At 44.8% G+C, this 22921-nt stretch overlaps 2 protein-coding genes across 2 annotated transcripts in view; both read right to left on the bottom strand.

Annotated features, from left to right (window-relative positions):
* Positions 1-22921, bottom strand: part of LOC143942676 (uncharacterized) — a 153693-nt gene that overhangs the window by 16921 nt on the left and 113851 nt on the right. The gene's annotated exons all lie outside the window — the stretch shown is intronic.
* The window catches only part of LOC143942669 (cell adhesion molecule CEACAM5-like), a 66372-nt gene continuing 47947 nt past the window's right edge, over positions 4497-22921 (bottom strand). Inside the window, exons 12-14 of the mRNA XM_077464048.1 lie at positions 17159-17188; positions 13710-14024; positions 4497-5829 (exon numbers count right to left, since the gene is read on the bottom strand). Of these exons, the coding sequence (XP_077320174.1) occupies positions 5717-5829; positions 13710-14024; positions 17159-17188 (458 nt within the window). The 3' untranslated portion in view covers positions 4497-5716. The remainder of the gene's footprint in view (positions 5830-13709; positions 14025-17158; positions 17189-22921) is intronic.

Genomic DNA, 22921 nt, shown 5'->3' with positions numbered 1-22921 from the left:
AAATTCGTTTTTATTTATTTCGTTTTTCGTGCAAAAATTGCATTCGTCCGAAAATCCACATGAATTACGATCGAATCTGTCTTGGAAGGCTTATGGTATCTGTCGAATGGATAAAGAAGATTCGATGGAGCTGCTAAACTATATTGCCTATAGGCGGAGCATTCGATTGCCGAAATGTACGATTGCAGTGTCGTATAGTTGCGACGATCCCGTCGAATATTATTATAGACGTGCAACGATCCCGTCGAATATTATTAGACGTGCAACGATCCCGTCGAATATTATTAGACGTGCAACGATCCCGTCGAATATTATCTATTTTTTTTTTAATTTACTTCCCCCACCCAATTCCAGTATCGTTTCTCTCTGTCGACTCTGTTCTCTCTATGTCGAATATTTACTCTCTGTCGAAGCTTTTCTATATAATAGGACTAATAGAGGTAAACGAAACTTAGGCACATTCGACCACAGGTTCAATAGACATATGGAGTCACGTCGAATCTCCTATTCTATATCGAACGGTCACTTCGAATCTCCTATTCTAAATCGAACTGTTGTAACAACGAAAACGAAAAAAAGCATTTATTTATGTCGGATCTTTCGTTTTTCGGAATCTGCACTTTCGTTATCGTTTGTCAAAACGAAAACGAAAATACCTGAAATTCGGACGAAAATGCATTCGGACGAAAACGAATGCACATGTCTACTGCTTAAGGGTCTTAGTTGCTGGGGAGGGGTGGGGGTGGGGGGTCCTATGTTTCTGGGTGGTCAGTTGTTGCTGGGAGGGATCTGTTGTTGAGGGAGGTGTCTATTGATGCTGGCTGCTGGGAGATCTGTTGTAGGTCTATAGTTATTGCGAGGTGGGTAGACGGTGGAACCATGGAACGGTGCCCGGTAGGGATGAGCTTCGCGTTTGAGTGGAACATTGCCTGTTCATCGAACAATGAACAATTTGGGGTGTTCGCGGCAAATTCAAAAAGCCGGAACACCTTATACAAGTCTATGGGAGAAATCTAAAGTGCTAATTTTAAAGGCTAATATGCAAGTTACTGTCCTAAAAAGTGTTTGGGGACCCGGGTCCTGCCCCAGGGGACATGGATCAATGCACAAAAAAGTTTTAAAAACGGACGTTTTTTCGGGAGCAGGGATTTTAATAATGATTAAAGTGAAACAATAAAAGTGTAATATTCCTTTAAATTTCATACCTGGGGGGTGTCTATAGTATGCCTGTGAAGGGGCGCATGTTTCCCATGCTTAGAACTGTCCCTACAAAAAGTATAATTTCTGCAGGAAAAAAAGTCTTTTAAAGTCACTTGCGGCTATAATGAATTGTCGGCTCCCTGTAATACAGCGAACACTCAATGAGTGTTCTCTGTGTATTATGGGAGCCGACAATTCATTCATTGATAAAATTTTTTTTAAAAAAAGCGTGGGGTTCCCCTAAATATCCATTCTAGACCCTTCAGGTCTGGTATGGATATTAAGGGGAACCCCGCGTCAAATAAAAAAAAAATTGACGTGGGGGTCCCCCTTAAAATCCATGCCAGACCCTTTATCCAAGCACGCAACCTGGCAGGCCACAGGAAAAGAGGGGGGGACGAGAGAGCGGCCCGCCCTCCCTCCTGAACCGTACCAGGCCACATGCCCTCAACTTTGGGAGGATGCTTTGGGGGTCTGTGACCCCTCAAGAGTATGAATGCTTTTAATCCTAAAAATCCACGTGTTACATCAATAGACCGCGATACAACAGGACTATAGGCGCATGGTTCAACCGGTTGGCTGATTTTTCATTCAGACATCCTCTGTGAAAAATGACAGCGTGTATCCACATCTAAAAAAACGATTTGTTTTCTTTCCAAAATCTACACCAGAACAAAAGATTGATAGGAGGAGACACAAACAGGAAAACAGTAGGGCTGTTACTGATTCAATTTTTCGTGTCCTATTAATCGATTTTTTCAAATCGATTAATCGACTAATTTCGATTAATTATACAGATGCAGATCCAACTACTTTTAGCTGATCTCCTTGCATTGCAGCTCTGCATTAGTCAGTGGTAAATGTGGTATACACTATATACAATCACCCGACACTAGTTAGTTTCCACAATCCATGACTTAACTTCACAGTTCACACAAATACGTTTTAAATTCAAACTGTAGCACTGACGTAAGTCATTTTTTCCCACAGTAGCGTGACAATCCCTCCACCTCCGGTCTAACTAATCACTTTCACCTTATGGCATGGACCCCTGTGCAAACAGGTGGTCATGCAAGCGGGTATCAAAAGGGTTAACGCGGACCATAAACTTCTCTCACGTCTCCTTAGATCTCAGCAAGGACGCCGGGTCATGGGTAGAAAGAAAAGATCTAAGTGCTCACCGCTTAAGTATAAGATTTTATTTTTTTTGTTCGAACACAAACTACTTACCCAAAGATGATAAAAACACAGCATGTAAAGCCGACAATCGCGTTAGTTCTGTAGGGCAGCAGCGGGTGGCGTCATGCGTAGCTCCTCCCCCGTACTCGTTACGTTCAATCAGAACTTCAACGTCACCGGACTCCTCCCCCCTTCCCTTCGTTAGCAGACGGAGGCACTTGGGGAAGGGGGAGGAGTCCGGTGACGTAGATGCCCGTGACGTCACCGGATCTCCGACGGAACTCCCTGAAGCGAGAGAGGTGAGTACCGATCAAAAGAATTTTGATCGATCAAAAAAATGAACTATTAATCGAGGAATTCATCTTTCCACAGCCCTAGAAAACAGCAATCACTCCTGCCATCCGAATGTGCCCCATCAGCAGTTATAACTGACATCGTACTAACATCTAATAATAAAACCAACACACCATCCAGAAAATTTATTGAATGTCACATTGACTATTTTTTTTTTTTTTTTTGGCACTTAATATCAAATTCTGCATTTTCTTGCCATTTTCTTGCTACAAAGTTACTTTCAGCACCACCAATTCTTTTTTATATTTTCTGAAAAGCAGAGACCCTGGACAATAAAGTGACAGTAGTTACAATTTTTTTTTTATTCCACATCATAGTTATCAAACACAGGAAAAAATACACTAAAAATATTTTATTGCAAGCAAGTAACCAGTTTTTTTTTTTGTAAAATATAAAAGATTGCGTTGAGTAAATAGATACCAAACATGTCAAGCCTTAAAATTATGATATCTCAAAAAACGACGCTACACAAAATTGTTCATAGGCTTGAATTGTGTTGTGTACAGGGGTGAAAACAGAATAGAAATAGAAAGGAAAGGCAAAACACTTTTGTATATAAATAAAATTAGGGCTGCTACTGATTAAAATTTTCGTGTTCGATTAATCAATTTTTTTTTTAAATCAATTAATCAATAAACTAATTTTGATTAATTATAACGCACATACAGATCCAACTACGATTTAGCACCGTTGTTATGGCAACGGCCGAAGCCAGACATAGCGAGGCATGGCTAGGACGTCACGCGTCATAATCTCAGCCTCACCGTGGCCATAATTGCAGCCTCACCGTGCCCATAATGCAGTCTCACCGTGCCCATAATCACAGCCTCACTATGCCTATAATGGCAGCCTCACTGTGCCCATAATCACAGCCTCACCATGCCTATAATGGCAGCCTCACTGTGCCCATAATCGCAGTGCCTCACCGTGCCTATAATGACAGCCTCACCATGCCCATAATTCAGCCTCACCATGCCCATAATGCAGCCTCACCCTGCCCAAAATGCTGTCTCACCGTGCCCATAATCGCAGCCTCACCATGCCTATAATGGCAACTTCACCATGCCCATAATGCAGTCTCACCGTGCCCATAATGCTGTCTCACCGTGCCCATAATTGCAGCCTTACTGTGCCCATAATGCAGTCTCACCGTGCCCATAATGCAGTCATCTCTGTGCCCATAATCGCAGCTTCACCGTTCCCATAATGCAGCCTCACCGTGCCCATAATGCAGTCTCACCTTGCCCATAATGTTGTCTCACCATGCCCATAATCGCAGCCTTACCATGCCCATAATTCTGTCTCACCGTGCCCATAATCGCAGTTTCACCATGCCCATAATGCAGCCTCACCGAGCCCGTAATGCAGTCTCACCATGCCCATAATGCAGTCTCACCATGCCCATAATGGAGCCTCACCGTGCCCATACTGCAATCTCACCGTGCCCATAATGCAGCCTCACCGTGCCCATACTGCAATCTCACCGTGCCCATAATGCGGTCTCACCGTGCTCATAATGCAGCCTCACCGTGCCCATAATTGCAGCCTCACCGTGCCCATACTGCAGCCTCACCGTGTCCATAATGCAGTCTCACCATGCCCATAATCGCAGCCTCACTGTAGTCAGTGCCTGGATTACACAGTCTGTGGGCATCTCCCGCTGTGTGTCTCCGAGCTGAGTGTGAAAACTTTCGCCACGCTGTGTGAGAAAAGTCCTGCCCTCCTCCTAGATCAGCTTGTGTGATAGACAGAACACTGCGTCTATCACAAGAGATGATCTAGGAGGAGGGCGGGACTTTTCTCACAGCGCGGCCAAAGTTTTCACACTCAGCTCGGAGACACACAGCGGGAGATGCCAGCAGACTGTGTATGGCGTATAGTGGAGGAGGAGGATGAGGGAGCGGAGCGTTGCGCTGCAGCCACAGCTTGGCCCAAAGCGGCCCCAGGGAAGGCAGCCTACCGGTAGAGCTACTAATGCTCAAGGCGGAAGAAAATGTGCATGTGCAGGCACAATCCCGCAAGTGGCCATCGTGCCAGGCACATGAATGTGCGCATGCGCATGAATATTAGTGTACACGCATGCGCCAATGTGCACGCGCGTGCACCAATAGACGTTGCTGCCAAGTGCTATAAATAATGCTTTTCTGTACCAGTGTTCCTGAAACCTGATCTTGTTATTTCTGTGTCTGACCCAGCTTGTCTCTGACTCCATTGAACCCTGGCCTGAATCATCTGCTACTTGTCTTTTGCTCATCTGCCTGAACTCACGATGCCAATCTCTGCCTGTACCCTGGCTATTCTTGGCCTGCCGCCTATGCCTGCATCTGATCATCCGTTAGCAACCCGGCTTGTCTGACCTGTGTCTCTGCTGCCTGGTCCCTACTGCCACCAGCCTAGAAATCTGTTGGCCTGCCAAAGCCTGCCGTTTAACCTTGTGGTCCACCCTGGTGACACATCCACCCCCACGGAAGACGATCCAGGCACCCATACACCACCACGCTCTTGCGGGCCCTGTTACAACATGGGTGGTCCCCGAGCCGGGGGTTGTACGAGAGGCCTTCCCTCTGAACGTCAGGCTCAACCGTAAGGTACGTGAAAGATCATTGGAGGTGAGCAGGCAGGGTTCCCAGCACAGCTAGACAACTGATCACGCTGTGTGGTCAGTTATTAATAGGAAAGCAGAGGCACTGGCAGAGACAGCAGGATTTTCACACAGAGGAAGCAAAACAAAGAGAACAAGATACATTTCCATACATGTATATGGTGGTACAGCAGGCACATATAACATACAACTGGAGGTTGGAGGCCAGGTTTGTTTTAGCCAGTAACATCAAGAAATTAAATATTGCTCTAGTAAGGTATGTATGGTCATGACAATGTTTTTTCAAGCTTAATTTTTTTATATTTTAAAATAAGTAACTATAACTTCATTTGTGTGTTTTTTTTTTATTGTTTTTTTCAGACCATCTTGGAAAAACCTTCATCAGTTGGCTCTACACTCTGTCCTAATGTGGTAGAGTAATATAAGGACAAGAAGAAGGAGAACACAACCTGACAACGCCAGATAGATCACAGAAGACATTGTTGAATTTTTTTCTGGAAAAACAAAAACAAAAAAAGTTATAAAATAATGTCTATAAATACAATTTATGTAACAGATAATTAAGCTACATTTACTTGTGTTTTAATTAATTAGTACAATTGGAAACGTAAAATTAGATTTTCACCTTAAAGTAAACCCCAAAACGTATCAGCAGTGCTAAAGTGCAGAACCTTATGGTGCCTCAAGGGGGCCTGGCCTAGGTGGAGGTGGCAGGTTCCTGCTGGGTGTCCTTGTTGCTAGGCAGCGGGTCACTCCATCTGCCAGCAGCCGCACGCCCCTGCCTCTGGCTACACTTCTCCAATTGTCTATGCTTCTCTAGAACCAGATTTAGGCCTCGCAAGCCCAAGGGTCCTGGGCTTGTGATAGCAACAGCTACCTAGCTCCCTGCCTGTCATGCCCAGCTTGATGTGCTACTTGTTGTTTCAATTGCTTCTTGCTGACCACTATCTTACACCCAGACTACTCTTTTGGATTGCTATCTCAATTTGACCTCGGAGTAACTACTGGATTACGCTTGCTCGCTGCCTGCCCTGACCTAGGAACTGTCCAGTGGATCACACTTGCTCAATTCCTGCCCTGACCTCAGAACTGTTTACTGGATTATGCTTGCTTTCTATCTGCCCTGACCTTGGTGCTGTCTATTGGATCATGCTTGGTTGTCCCCTTACCTTGACTTTGGAGCTGTCTACTGGATTATGCTTGCTTAATACCTGCCCTGACGTTGGGGCTGTCTATTGGATCATGCTTGGTTGCCCCCTTAACTTAACTTTGGAGCTGTCTACTGGAGTATGCTTGCTTGCGCCCTTCCCTGACCTTGAAACTGTCTACTGGACCATGCTTGCTTGCTCCCTGCCTGACCTTGGAGCTGTCTAGTGGATTACACTTGCTCACTTCAATCCCTAATCTCAAAACTGTTTATTGGATTACAGTTGCTCTCTTGAGGCCCTAACCTTGGAACTGTATATTGGATTACACTTGCTCATTTCCTGCCCGGACCTCGGAAACTGTATATTGGATTACACTTGCTCATTTCCTGCCCGGACCTCGGAAACTGTCTATTGGATTACACTTGCTCATTTCCTGCCCGGACCTCGGAAACTGTCTATTGGATTACACTTGCTCATTTCCTGCCCGGACCTCAGAACTGTCTATTGGATTACACTTGCTCATTTCCTGCCTGGACCTCGGAAACTGTCTATTGGATTACAATTGCTCATTTCCTGCCCGGACCTCGGAAACTGTCTATTGGATTACACTTGCTCATTTCCTGCCCGGACCTCAGAGATTGTCTATTGGATTACACTTGCTCATTTCCTGCCCTGACCTTGGAAACTGTCTATTGGATTACACTTGCTCATTTCCTGCCCGGACCTCGGAAACTTTCTATTGGATTACACTTGCTCATTTCCTGCCCTGACTTTGGAACTGTCTTTTGGATTACACTTGCTCATTTCCTGCCCTGACCTCAGAACTGTCTATTGGATTACACTTGCTCATTTCCTGCCCGGACCTCGGAAACTGTCTATTGGAGTATGCTTGCTTGCGCCCTTCCCTGACCTTGAAACTGTCTACTGGACCATGCTTGCTTGCTCCCTGCCTGACCTTGGAGCTGTCTAGTGGATTACACTTGCTCACTTCAATCCCTAATCTCAAAACTGTTTATTGGATTACACTTGCTCTCTTGAGGCCCTAACCTTGGAACTGTATATTGGATTACACTTGCTCATTTCCTGCAGGACCTCGGAAACTGTATATTGGATTACACTTGCTCATTTCCTGCCCGGACCTCGGAAACTGTCTATTGGATTACACTTGCTCATTTCCTGCCTGGACCTCGGAAACTGTCTATTGGATTACACTTGCTCATTTCCTGCCCGGACCTCGGAAACTGTCTATTGGATTACACTTGCTCATTTCCTGCCCGGACCTCAGAGATTGTCTATTGGATTACACTTGCTCATTTCCTGCCCGGACCTCGGAAACTGTATATTGGATTACACTTGCTCTTTTCCTACCCTGACTTTGGAACTGTCTTTTGGATTACACTTGCTCATTTCCTGCCCTGACCTCAGAACTGTCTATTGGATTACACTTGCTCATTTCCTGCCCGGACCTCGGAAACTGTCTATTGGATTACACTTGCTCATTTCCTGCCTGGACCTCTGAACTGTCTATTGGATTAAGCTTGCTTGCTTCCTGCCCTGACCTTTGAACGCTCTATTATAACACAGTTGTTCACTTCCTGCCTTCAGAACTGTCTATTGGATTATACTAGGTCACTACCTGCCCTGACCTCAGAACTGTCTACTGCATTATGCTTGTTCACTACCTGCCCCAACCTCGGCACTACCTACACTTGCTTGCTTCCTGCCCTGACCTCAGAAATATCTACTGGATTATGCTTGCTGCTGCCTATCCTGACCCAGTACTTTACTAGGACAACTAACCATAGTCATCCTCTGCCAGACCAGCCTAATGACTACAGGTACCTTTCCTTGTCTCATTCGCGTATTCCTGGTTCCATCTGGCCTGAAACATCTGCCATGTGCCCTAAGACCTGTAAGCAACCAGGTAACGGTAGGCCTGCTTGTCTTAGGGGAAGAGGAAGGGGGTGATAAAGGCAAAAGAAACTCTTGGTGACTCTAATTCCTGAACTAGTCATCGGGCTGTTTGCCTATATACCTATTGCAGCCTATCCTGTTTATCAATGTCAATGATCTCAACAGCACCAAATGCTCTGCTCATTATTTTGATAAGTATCCTTCCACAAATGGAAATTTTGACGTGTTCCTGAAAAGCAGAAGTCATTTATTACAGTTCCCCATTTTCCTTTGTTTTCTCTTTTTCCCCTCTTATTTAGAAACATACAAAGTTCCTGTTTTCATTTAAGCAACGCTCAAGAAAATTCTGCAAGAAAATGTGCAAGAAAAGTAAACCTCAGACATGAAATATGAACAAAGCATAACTCTCTATAGCAGGGGTGTCCAAACTTTTTTCAAATAGGGCCAGATTTGATGAAGTGAACATGCTTGGGGGCCGATCATTTTGTCTGACATTCTTTAAACCCCATTCTTTAAACCATTAAAAAGTCTAAGTGTGTTCCTCTGAGTACTAATACAGGCCCAACAAGAATTCTCTTGCCTTTGTGCTGTGTGGTGAATAGATGAGCTGGGGTGTGTTATTTGGATATACTGTATTTAATCGGCTTATACCGCACACCTTCATTTTGAAAAGGAAGTCTCAGGAAAAAAAAATCTTACATTTTAAATAAAGACCTGTGAAGCAAAATAAGGGTCAGTGCCCATCTGCAGCCCCCAGAGTATTGCCATGAATGCAGCCCCCACCGTATTGCCATGAATGCAGCCCCCACCGTATTGCCATGAATGCAGCCTCCAGAGTTTTGCCATGAATGCAGCCCCCACCGTATTACCATGAATGCAGCCTCCAGAGTTTTGCCATGAATGCAGCCCCCACCGTATTGCCATGAATGCAGCCCCCACCATGTTGCCATGAATGCAACCCCCAGAGTATTGCCATGAATGCAGCCCCCAGAGTATTGCCATGAATGCAGCCCCCACCATATTGCCATGAATGCAGCCCCCACGTATTGCCATGAATGCAGCCCCCACGTATTGCCATGAATGCAGCCCCCACCATATTGCCATGAATGCAGCCCCCACCGTATTGCCATGAATGCAGCCCCCAGAGTATTGCCATGAATGCAACCCCCACCGTATTGCCATGAATGCAGCCCCCACCGTATTGCCATGAATGCAGCCCCCCCATATAGCCATGAATGCAGCCCCCACCGTATTGTCATGAATGCAGCCCCCAGAGTATTGCCATGAATGCAGCCCACACATTGCCATGGATGCAGCCCACACATTGTCATGAATGCAGCCCACACATTGTCATGAATGCAGCCCCTCCCGTATTGCCATGAATGCAGCCCACACATTGCCATGAATGCAGCCTTCACTGTATTGCCATGAATGCAGCCCCCAGAGTATTGCCATGAATGCAGCCCCCACCACATTACCATGAATGCAGCCCACACACATTGCCATGAATGCAGCCCACGCATTGCCATGGATGCAGCCCACGCATTGCCATGGATGCAACCCACACATGGCCATGGATGCAGCCCACGCATTGCCATGGATGCAGCCCACGCATTGCCATGGATGCAGCCCACACATTGCCATAAATGCAGCCCACACATTGCCATGAATGCAGCCCACACATTGCCATGGATGCAGCCCACACATTGGCATGAATGCAGCCCACACATTGCCATGAATGCAGCCCACACATTGGCATGAATGCAGCCCACCCATTGCCATGAATGCAGCCCACACATTGCCATGAATGCAGCCCACACATTGCCATCACTGCAGCCTGATTCATGTCCTCTGCAGCCTTGGAGGAGACAGGGAGAGGGGTGGGATGAGCGCCGACAGACATACAGGAGAAACTCCTGTTTCTATCGACAGCCCCTTTAATTGAAAGTCACGCCTCCTGTGATGGACAAAACAGTTGTCCAATGGCAGCGCAGGAGACGGGACTTCCTTTTACACAGGACGCTGTGTAAACAGGAAATACTCCTGTATCCATGGCACTCATCCCGCCCCCTCCATGGCAGCCAGCATATCTATCTTTTGTGGCCCCGGCACTCGGGGATTCGTTGGGGGCCACAAAAGATATATATGTGCAAAAAAATCTTACATTTTAAATAAAGACCTGTGAAGCAAAATGGGTCAGTGCCCATCTGCAGCCCCCACCGTATTGCCATGAATGCAACCCCCAGAGTATTTCCATGAATGCAGCCCCCAGAGTATTGCCATGAATGCAGCCCCCACATATTGCCATGAATGCAGCCCCCAGAGTATTGCCATGAATGCAGCCCCCAGAGTATTGCCATGAATGCAGCCCACACATTGCCATGAATGCAGCCCACACATTGCCATGAATGCAGACTCACCATTCCCATCACTGCAGCCTGATTCATGTCCTCTGCAGCCTTGGAGGAGACAGGGAGGGGGGTGGGATGAGCGCCGACAGACATATAGGAGAAACTCCTGTTTCTATCGACGGCCCCTTTAATTGAAAGTCCCGCCTCCTGTGATGGACAAAACAGTTGTCCAATGGCAGCGCAGGAGACGGGACTTCCTTTTACACAGGACGCTGTGTAAACAGGAAATACTCCTGTATCCACGGCACTCATCCCACCCCCTCCATGGCAGCCAGCATATCTATCTTTTGTGGCCCCCGACACTCGGGGATTCGTTGGGGGCCACAAAAGATATATATGTCAACATTACCAGGCGGGCCGTCCGAAACCGGAACGCGGGCCGCGATTGGCCCGCGGGCCGGACTTTGGATGTGCCTGCTCTATAGTGTGTACTTGTCTCAGTCCAGAGCACTAAGTGTCATTTCTGTCTGTTGCCTCCTTCCTCTGCTATCAGCATGAGTCACTTTTGACAAGTTGGGTTGACCCCAACTGAAAAAGGGTGACAGGGATGGGATCTCAAGCATGCAGCCTGTGACTGATAGCCTCTGTTCTTTTCCTGTGTGCTGAAGCGAAGGCCCCCTACTTTTCAGAACTGAGAGATCTTGTGTAAATTCTGCATTTTGAATAGATGTAGAGTAGAGAAGACTGCAGATAAACAGGTACAGTTTATGTATGAGGGTTGGTTTTATCTCTGTGTATTACTTGAGACCAGTCTGGGCCTATGGAAGTGTTTACAACCACTTTAATGAAATCTTTGAAAGGAGTGAAAATACTTTTGGAAATTACAATAGCGTGTAGATCATATAAGAATTTAGTGATTGAGTTTACATTTACTTTAAATCAATGAAGTTTATTTAATAAAGGCAAATAGGCTGTTCACTAAGAAAAGTGAATTTTCATATTACAAGGGAATTTTCCCTTAGCTTTGTGAATGAGGTGAAGCTTTGATTACTACCATTATTCAATCATCATGTTTTTTTTTTAATTTGAATGTTGTTGGGTACTTTTTGCAAGGTGAGCAAATCCCTTAGGACTTGGTTACACTTGCAGTTGAAGGGCGGTACCCCCCACCCCCAATCTCGTGCACCTTAAGCTGCAAAGAAGTTAACAGATGGGGGGTGTATGCTGGCTGCTGGGACCCAGGGACACACACATGCGGTTGCCAAAGGCCAGTCTTATTAAGTACTAGCAGTTTTAGACAGCATTCCTCCCCCGGTACTGAGTCCACGGCAGAACTTTGTTTTTTCGGTCCTTGAACGTCCCCTATGGTCACCTTTAGCACATGGTTCTCTGGACGCAGATAGACACCTGTGACCCTTTAGTGATTTGACCAATATTTCAGGAGACCAAGAAGGCTTGTACCTCTAGTTGGACAGCATCCCCTGAAGAAGTCTGATATATGGGTGAAACATGTTGGGAACTCCATCTTATAATGCTGTATCTATAAAATCTTGTTCATCTGTACTCGCCAATTGTTGTGTTTTAACTATTTTTTTTTTTCTAAAAATAAAATCTTGTTTATCTGTACTCGCCAATTGTTGTGTTTTAACAATTTTTAATTTTTTATAAAATAAAAAAAATTCTTATATATTATTGTTATTGTTTTTCAGATTAATTTTCACCTGAAAAATCCCGATCCCTCCTTCTACATTTAACAATTAAACCCCCCTGTCACATTCAGTGGGCAGTCCCACAAATATTTCAGGTGATCAAGAATGCTTGAACCTCTAGTTGGACGCCATCCCTGAAGAAGTCTGATATATGGGTGAAACATGTTGGCAACTCCATCTTATAAAGCTGTATCCATAAAATCTTGTTGATCTGTACTCGCCAATTGTTGTGTCTTAACAATTTTTTATTTATTCTAAAATAAAAAAATTCTTATATATTAAAGTTGTTACTACTTTTCAAATTAATGCGCACCTGAAAAATCCCAATCCCTCCTTCTACATTTAACAATTAAACCCCCCCTGTCACATTCAGTGGGCAGTGCCACCCATCGAACCCAAACCCATTTAGGTAAATGGAGCCGTACTGCAATGCACATGGTTTCAGTGCGATGGTGTAGACCAGGCATCTGCAATTAGCGGACCTCCAGCTGTTGCAAAACTACAAGTCCCATCATGCCTCTGCCTTTGGGTGTCATGCTTGTGGCTGTCAGAGTCTTGCTATGCCTCATGGGATTTGTAGTTCTGCAACAGCTGGAGGTCCGCTAATTGCATATCCCTGGTGTAGACTTTTAGGGGTGGCGATGAGTTGGCATAATGCCCTAAGGATCCATACTGCTGATAAGCCTTTAACACCTTTGTTAAGACAGAGAGGGTTGAAATCTACTCTACAGCAGCTCCGAGAACTCCAGCAACATTATGATTAAGCTCCTTGCCCAGTGAAACGCGTCGGGTTGTGTTCATCTTTGATGGAGTGGTTGTTTCATTGGACTGATGTGATGCATTTCTGAATGAGTGTTCCTCTTTCTATTCCTGGAGTTGTTGTAGGGTTAATCTGATGGCCTTCAAGAACCTGCTCTATGTTATTGGTAAGAGTCAGGGGATAGGAACCTTGATCAGATCAAGTATCTTCTGTCTATTAGAGTGCAAATCTAGTACCACCAATGAGATATCTTCCTGCACAGTACAGACAAGGGTAAATTATGGCAAACACAACTCCCCATCCCAGTCATAGCAAAGTTAGAATTGTTTCCTTCCTGGATGTTCCATTAAAAGAGCATTTGAAAAAAGCAAGTTACAATTTGTATGCTATGTGACTCATGGGGACATGTAGCAAATGTACAGTAAATAAGGTCTTATCCCAATTTGGCTGCAACAGTGGAAGACAAAAAAAAGTTACACGTCTTAAACTTACTTTGTAGCTTCACTTCAAAAAGCTGTGTGCAGTAGTGGACCCAGTTACTGGTAAAAAGCTCTGCTCTGAAGACCCGTTCATCGTTGGCGGTTACTCGAGACAACCGTAAAGATCCGTCACTCGTGGCAGAAAGTCTCCCGTAGTAGAAATAATTCTGACGATCTATCTGACCCGGCCTAGTGATTGCTAGGTGATCGATGTTATTAATATCCCAAACAATAGATGCTACTCCTGAACGACTGGGAGCTTGTAGAGTAACAGTGTCGCCAAGGCGGTGAAATAATTGTCTTGTGCCACTACATGTTTCTACAGGCTCTATTAAAAGACCACAAAAAAGTTGAGTTGAACCATTTTGCCACTCAGGCCACTTCTACATGTAAAAAACATAATAATTTTGTAAGAAAATTACTCAGAACCCCAAAACTATATATATATATATATATATATATATATATATATATATATATATATATATATATATATATCTATATATTTGTATATATATATATATATTGTTTAGCAGAGGCCCTAGGGAAAAAAACATAAAACATACAAGACTATGTTATTAGGTCAACGATCTACCAGAGCACCCAGATCCTCCTCCATCTATCATCATATTATAAGTAAACATTCTGAAAAATTACTAAAGAGTCTCAGCCTCACCCAAGCCTCACAGTTTTTAGGGTACATATTATCTTTGCTAGTTACAGAAAGATAATTTTTGTTCATGCAAAGACACTATTTCCCCCCATCCTCCATTCCATTCTTCTCCAGCCAAATACTTGCACTAAGGCCCGGTTCACACTGGTGAGATGTACAGTACGCTCCGACTTTAAGAGCACATGTCGCTTGACGTGTATAAAGCAATGATTCCCTATGAGAGCCGTCTTAACTAGTTTTCGAAATGCGTCGGCCTGTTTTGGAAAAGGTTCCCGCACTACTTTGTTCTGAAGGAGAAGGGATCTCAGCGCTCCAGGAGCACACATGCAGGCTGTAAACTGTTCTCTTCGGCTAGGAAGCCACAGGTGCTGGCTATTACCACTAGCAACAGATGAAAAACGAGCTATGGACTGCCAAACTCTTCAGAAAACCTCCAACTTTGAGATAGTCTGGCCTGTCCTTTGGATAGTTGAGATGGATAGTTGGATAGTTAAGATGGTGATCCGACTTGGATGCGACTTCAATGATATTCAATGGGCTAAAATCAGACCAAAGTCAGAACAAAGTAGTAACAGACAAAAAAAACAAGCTCTGGACTGCCGCACTCTTCAGAAAACCACTTTCTTTTATTGGAAAATCACATCACAGCTCAACAAACACAGCGAACAAGGAAAAATTGCTAACGTTCCGCACAAGCTGCAGCGCTTAATATGATATGAAACGTCAGCAATTTTTCCTTGTTCGCGGTGTTTGTTGAGCTATGATGTGATTTTCCAATAAAAGAAAGTGGTTTTCTGAAGAGTGTGACAGTCCAGAGCTTGTTTTTTCGTCTGTTACTACAGTGGTGTGAAAAAGTGTTTGCCCCCTTCCTCATTTCCTGTTCCTTTGCATGTTTGTCACACTTAAGTGTTTCGGAACATCAAACCAATTTAAACAATAGTCAAGGACAACACAAGTAAACACAAAATGCAATTTGTAAATGAAGGTGTTTATTATTAAAGGTGAAAAAAAATCCAAACCATCATGGCCCTGTGTGAAAAAGTGATTGCCCCCCTTGTTAAAACATACTATAACTGTGGTTGTCCACTCCTGAGTTCAATTTCTCTAGCCACACCCAGGCCTGATTATTGCCACACCTGTTCACAATCAAGGCATCACTTAAATAGGAGCTGCTTGACACAGTAAGGTCCACCAGAAGATCCTTAAAAGCTACACATCATGCCGAGACCCAAAAAAATTCAGGAACAATTGAGAAAGAAAGTAATTGAGATCTATCAGTCTGGAAAGGGTTATAAAGCCATTTCCAAAGCTTTGGGAATCCAGCGAACCACAGTGAGAGCCATTATCCACAAATGGCGAAGACATGGAACAGTGGTGAACCTTCCCAGGAGTGGCCAGCCGCCCAAAATTACCCCAAGAGCGCAGCGACGACTCATCCAAGAGGTCACAAAAGACCCCATAACAACCTCCAAGGAACTGCAGGCCTCACTTGCCTCATTTAAGGTCAGCGTTCATGCCTCCACCATCAGGAAAAGACTGGGCAAAAATGGCCTGCATGGCAGAGTTCCAAGGAGAAAACCACTGCTGAGCAAAAAGAACATCAAAGCCTGTCTCAATTTCTCCACAACACATCTTGATGATCCCCAAGACTTTTGGGACAACATTCTGTGGACCGATGAGACAAAAGTGGAACTCTTTGGAAGGTGTGTGTCCAAGTATATCTGGCGTAGAAGGAACACTGCATTTCATAAAAAGAACATTATACCAACAGTAAAATATGGTGGTGGTAGTGTGATGGTCTGGGGCTGTTTTGCTGCTTCAGGACCTGGAAGACTTGCCGTGATAAAAGGAACTATGAATTCTGCTGTCTACCAAGAGATCCTGAAGGAGAATGTCCGACCATCTGTTCGTGTACTCAAGCTGAAACGAACTTGGGTTCTGCAGCAGGACAATGATCCTAAACACACCAGCAAGTCCACCACCGAATGGCTGAAGAAAAACAAAATGAAGACTTTGGAGTGGCTTAGCCAAAGTCCTGACCTGAATCCTTTTGAGATGTTGTGGTATGACCTTAAAAAGGCCGTTCATGCTCGAAAACCCTCTAATGTAACTGAATTAGGACAATTCTGCAAAGATGAGTGGGCCAAAATTCCTCCAGGACGCTGTAAAAGCCTCATTGCACATTATCGCAAACGCTTGGTTGCAGTTGTTGCTGCTAAGGGTGACCCAACCAGTTATTAGGTTTAGGGGGCAATCACTTTTTCACACAGGGCCATGATGGTTTGGATTTTTTTTCACCTTTAATAATAAACACCTTCATTTACAAATTGCATTTTGTGTTTACTTGTGTTGTACTTGACTATTGTTTAAATTGGTTTGATGTTCCGAAACACTTAAGTGTGACAAACATGCAAAGGAACAGGAAATGAGGAAGGGGGCAAACACTTTTTCACACCACTGTACTTTGTTCTGACTTTGGTCTGATTTCAGCCCATTGAATATCATTGAAGTCGCATCCAAGTCGGATCACCATCTTAACTATCCAACTATCCATCTCAACTATCCAAAGGACAGGCCGGACTATCTCAAAGTTGGATAAAAATCGTATCCCGTTCATTAAAGTTGGATGGATGTCGGACCGAAGTCACAGGGCAAAGTCAGTTTGATAGTCGTACGACCAGTGGGAACCGGGCCTAAGGCTTGATTTCAAGTGGTTGTGAAGGACTGTTTCAAGAATGTAATTAAAAGTAACACAATTTATAATGCCTGGTACTGAATATTTTACTTACCTGCAATGCTTGGAGATAACCCATTATTACCTGTAGATTAGAATGATATGAATAGTCATTATTGCAAGTAATCCTTTGCAGCAAACTGTTTGTGTTTTATCTGAAAGAGTCCAATATGTTGGCAAAATATTTTTGATGCAGTTACTGGGCTGGTTAAATTATTTGTGGAAAGGTTGTGAAGGGATTGTAGGTTCTGGTGCTCCCATGTCCCCTATATCGTGGAAAAATCCACCATACTCTTTTGCGTTAATAAGCGCCCATTTCGTCCAATGGTATAATCCATCTTACCTACGCTAATACACGCCCTTTCAGTATAATGCATCTGGGATCTTAATCCATGTCTCCCCCATTTCCCCAGTAAACAGACATAATCACCATCTTAGCTCCATCACTCCTTCATCTGCCTCTCCTGGGCAGAGGCTCTTGGCTTTTATTCACACGCACACACACAGGAAGTCACAAACAGGAAGTCCTGGCTCCAACAGCCAATCGCTTCCTCCACAGGATATGACCTCACAGGATATGACTGTCAACATAGGAAATCCTTCCAACGGGATTGGTTATACAACAAACCAATGAATAATGACTAGGGGAGTCTTACGGGTGTGTATGGGCAGGTACAGTGTGTGTTTTACCAGGAAGCCATGCTCTTAAACTAAACAAAGGAAGCCGCATGGCTAACAAACATGAATGCTGTTCCCGGCCATAACAACTCAAAGACTCCCGTTTTTACCGTTTTTCGTGAATACTTATTCTGCATTGTTCGGAGAACAACGCATACCCGGACTATACTACCGTCTGCTGTGGATGTTCATCAGGCATACAGGGGTGACATGAGCGCACATCCGCTAAACCGATAATGTGTTTGCAGTGTGAACACATCCCCCCCAGACGATCGTTCTGTGCATCGCCCTTTGCTGGCGGACATATCCCCGCTCTTCAAACACTTCTCTACATCCCCAAGGAGCTTTTCACTACCAAACAGATCTCCACCAGCGTCAGTCCGCCCCAGTCAGCTCTTTAGAGTGGGTTGCAGGAGAACTAAGGGAGACATTATGACCATACATATTAAAATACGTCTTCATAAAATTTCCACAACACCTATGTGATATTGATGAGAAAATCACCAGAGGCTGGAGAAAACAAGACCAGCACTCGACTCAGCCACCTGGATTGTACTGGCTATAGAAGCCTGGATATTGAAGGCACCTAAGCTACAGAGGCATGACTATAAAAGGTAGGTGCACCTGGGGCGTGGCTAGCCGGCGGAGCGGATGGACGCTCAGTGAAGAGCTCCTCGCACACACGGGCCAAAAGGGGGAGATTATCCGGTTTACAAGCCTCGTTCCCTGGCGAAATTCACCTCAGGAGGAGCGGGCAAGCCTGGAGATGCCTCAGCGCAAAAGAAAAAGCGGTGGAAAACCGAATAAGCTGCCAGACTACTTCCTTACACAGCGGAGGCAGACGGAGCAAGATGGCGGCGGTGCACGAGGTGGAAAAGAGCATGGCGCTTACACAGCGTCCAACAGACAGGTACCAACTCCGAACCTCCCAGACCATCCACACCGCTACTCAGGGAAAATCACTAGCACTCCCCCGTTGTCGGGGGTGACTAGCCCTGCCAAAAGCAAGCCGAGGCTGGATAGTGGTGACAGAGAGGAGGCTGAAGCAAGTTTGGATTCCTCTCTGGAAGACACCAGAGAGCTGCAGGATTCCCTGTCAGAATTCCCCACAGCGAATGCCCCTATTCTGGACACAACATTGAAAGACATGCTGGTGTCACTGCGCTCCACGATCCATGCTGACATTCAGACTCTCACTAGGAACTTTAAATCAGAATTATCCTCAGTGTCGCAGAGAGTGGCTCATGTTGAATCTAAAATGGGTGAATTTGCTACAACTTTCAATGACCTGGTGGATGCCCATAATGACAGGGATGAAGAAATGATGCTCATGAAACTGAAATTAGCAAATTTGGAGGATAGGTCTAGGAGGAATAATATTAGAATTCGTGGCATTCCTGAATCCGTTAAACCTCCAGACCTGAAACATCACTTTTTACAGATTGCTAAAACAATCCTCCCAGAGGCACCGCTGGAAGACTAAGGCCGCGTACACACGCGCGGACTGTTCGCCCAACCTTGTCCGCTGAACAGTGTTTGGGCGGACAGTCCGCTCGTGTGTGGGGCTTCAGCGGACAGTTTCAGCGGACAGTTGGCCGAACAAGGTCTTACGGAAATTCCGAAAAACTGTCCGCTGAAACAAGGTTTCAGCGGACTGTTCGCTCGTGTGTAGGCTTGTTCGGCCAACTAAGTCTCGCGCATGCTCAGAAAGGATTTCCACGTCGGAAGGTTGCATTGCAGTGTATAGGACGTCGTATTTTTCGTCCCGTCGTACGTGCCGTTCACGTCATCGCGCACGGTTTCAGCAAACTGTTCGTCCGTCGTGTGTGGCCATGTCCGTCCATGCTAAGTTTGAGCGGACTGTTCGCTCAAACTGTTGGACGGACAAAGTTGGGCCAACAGTCCGCGCGTGTGTACGCGGCCTTACTTGTGGACCGCATCCATAGACTTCCCAAACCTAAACATGTGGCTGCCCATCTTCCGAGGTATACCATCGTCCGTATCCATTTCTACCACATCAAGGATCAGTTTATGGCAGCAACAAGACGCAGAGAATCCCTACCAGAAGATTTGCAGGATTTATCCTTCTTTGCTGATCTGTCGGCGTTTACGATGCAACAACGCAGGCAACTATCCACCATCACGAAAGCGTTACATAACCATCGCATTCTTTATAGGTGGATCTACCCTGCTCGCTTACAAATTGTTCGTGAGGACACTACTCATACCATCTCTACCTTGAAAGAAGGTCTGCGGCTCCTAAAGGACTGGCAAATCCTAGAACCAGAACGCGCGGACGAATCAGATTAAGGATGAGTATGCTTATTGCCAAGTGTTCAAGAAAAGGACACGAGCTCAATAGTTTCTAAGTTCTTTTTTATATTCTCCCCCTGATGGCCCGACCGCCATGTAGCCGTTTCAGTTGTTCTACATTTATTTTGTTAGATTTCTATTTCTGTTTGCAGAATTTACTGCCTTTTGAGTCCCCTGTAAGTTGAGCGGTAAATCTTACTGCACTGGTCTGCAAGTAGTTCGCTCACGTACGTGGCGAATTCCTTCCATTGACCGATCTACGCTGCACCATTTTGTGGTCAGTTAATAAGTTTATAATCTCTATTGCACTCTTATCTGTGTGGTATTGTACACGAGCCATAATTACAGTGTCCTAACCTTCTCTCGGGTGCTCATACGGACTCAGTTTTTTATTTTTTTTCTGTTTAAAAGGTCCTCTTGAGTAGGGAAATAAGTCGTAATAAATTTTACTAGTTTGACTAAAAGAAGGTGATTCTCCTTCGACACCATGCCTTTTCGCATCTCATCACTCAATGTTAAAGGCCTTAATAGCCCTTTCAAACGTCAGTTGGCATGGAAAGAAGCTAAACGCTTACATAGCGATGTCATTTGCTTTTAAGAAACCCACTTTGCTACCCACAAAGCACCTGCATTCCAAAACCGGCAATTCCCCCATGTCTTTCTAGCGAATTTCTCTAAAAAGAAAAGAGGGGTGGCTATCGCTATTAAGAATACAGTCCAATTTAAACTTATAGAGGTTCTCTTAGATGACTTAGGCCGTTATGTTGTGCTAGTATGTGAAATCAATAATATGACAATAACTCTGGTTAATGTGTATGCACCGAATGTCAAACAACTCTCTTTCTTGAACAAACTATGGAAAAAGGTGTCTGCAGTTAAACAGGGGAGGGTGGTGTGGTGCGGAGATTTTAATGTGGTTCCTGGGGGGGAGATGGATCTCTCCAGTACTGGTAAACGTCAAAAAAAAAGGGTATCTCTGGGGAGCTTCATCTCTCGCTCAGAGCTTTTTGATGTATGGAGGTGTCAACACGCATCTGAAAAAGATTTTACTTTTTATTCAAATGTTCATCATAGTTACTCACGTATTGATATGTTCTTAGTGAATAAATTTACCTTACAGCAAATCTCCAAATCGGAGATTCACTGCATCACATGGTCTGACCATGCACCGATTTCGGTTGATGTGGGGGATACCCGATTGGAAACAAGGGCCAATAGATGGAGAAACGATATCTATACGTTATCTCAACCAGAGCATAGGAAATATATTGAGGAGGAACTTGTAGCATTCTTTGACCGAAATGTACCCTCAGTGAGTGATCCCTTCGTTATATGGAACTCCCATAAAGCCTTCATAAGAGGTTTGCTTATTCAGTTAAACTGTAGGGTCAGGAAACAACGAACGGAAAAATTAGACAACTTGTTGAAAAAAATAAGTCAGTTGGAATCTGAAAACAAACGACAAACCACCCAATCCCTTAGGGAACAATTGTTTTTAACTAGACAGGAATTAAGATCCCTATTGGTAGCACAACATGACCGCCATTACCGATCTCTTAAAGCCCAGAACTATGGTTTTGGTAATAAGGCTAGTAAACTATTGGCCCAGCAAGTAAAGGACAAGGCAATTCGCCAAAAACTGCCCTACCTCTTACATCCCAGTACTAAAGAGAAACACACAAATCCACAAGAAATAGCTGACTTGTTTAGTGAGTATTATAAGACACTGTACAACTTACACTCAGATAAGGAAACGCACCAACCCACCGAGTCCTCCATAACGACATTTTTGGATTCGATTAATCTACCTAAATTATCCAATGATGACCTGGAGCAGCTAAATACACCCTTCACGTTATCGGAAATAGAGAAAGCTATAGCCAACCTTCCACGTAATAAGGCCCCAGGCCCCGACGGGTATTCGTCGGAATATTACCAACTTTTTAGTTCCAACCTGGTTCCACATCTGTCCCGAGTGTTTGATGCCGCGACTGCAGCGGCATCCTTCCCTCCAGAAATGCTCACAGCGACGATCGTTACTCTTCCAAAACCGGGCAAAGACCCTAACATACCGCAGAACTTTCGTCCGATATCTTTACTGAATGTGGACGTAAAACTCCACGCGAAATTGCTAGCAAATAGATTGACCAAAGTTCTTCCCAAATTGATTAACCATGATCAAGTTGGGTTTGTTATGGGACGTCAGACTACAGATGCTACCAGGCGCATGATCAATCTCATACATATGGTGGAGTGCAGGGGGGAGCCTTCTCTGCTTCTTTCACTAGATGCAGAGAAGGCTTTCGATAGAATTCACTGGGGTTATCTGCGTGGAGTACTCTCCAAATTTGGGATAGAGGGTACGATACGTGACGCTATACTTGCCCTTTATTCACATCCTTCAGCCCATGTGTATACTGAGGGTTTATACTCTAAGCCCTTTGACATAACGAATGGGACCAGGCATGGGTGCCCCCTGTCCCCAATTATTTTCGCCCTCGTGATGGAGCCCCTGGCGGAGAGATTGAGGGAGGACTATCTGATAGAAGGCATACGGGTGAGTGGGCAACAGTACAAGATATCGCTGTTTGCAGATGACGTCATACTGTCCCTAACTAACCCCTCGGTCTCTCTGCCGGCGGCCCATTCGGCACTCCTGGAATTTAGCAAAATCTCTTTTTATAAAATCAATACTTCCAAATCCCTTATTTTAGGAATGAACATCAGTCCACCACTAACAAAATACCTTAAACATACCTTCCCATACGTATGGGCTAACACCTCAATTAAATACTTAGGCGTGAACCTTACATACCCCACTGATAAA

This window comes from Lithobates pipiens, unplaced genomic scaffold (genome assembly GCF_037356315.1).
Source record: "Lithobates pipiens isolate NorthernLeopardFrog02 unplaced genomic scaffold, aLitPip1_a1.2 Scaffold_30, whole genome shotgun sequence".
Lineage (NCBI taxonomy): Eukaryota > Metazoa > Chordata > Amphibia > Anura > Ranidae > Lithobates > Lithobates pipiens.
Note: the sequence above shows the minus strand (reverse complement) of the source record. Positions and strands in the feature narration are given on the sequence as shown.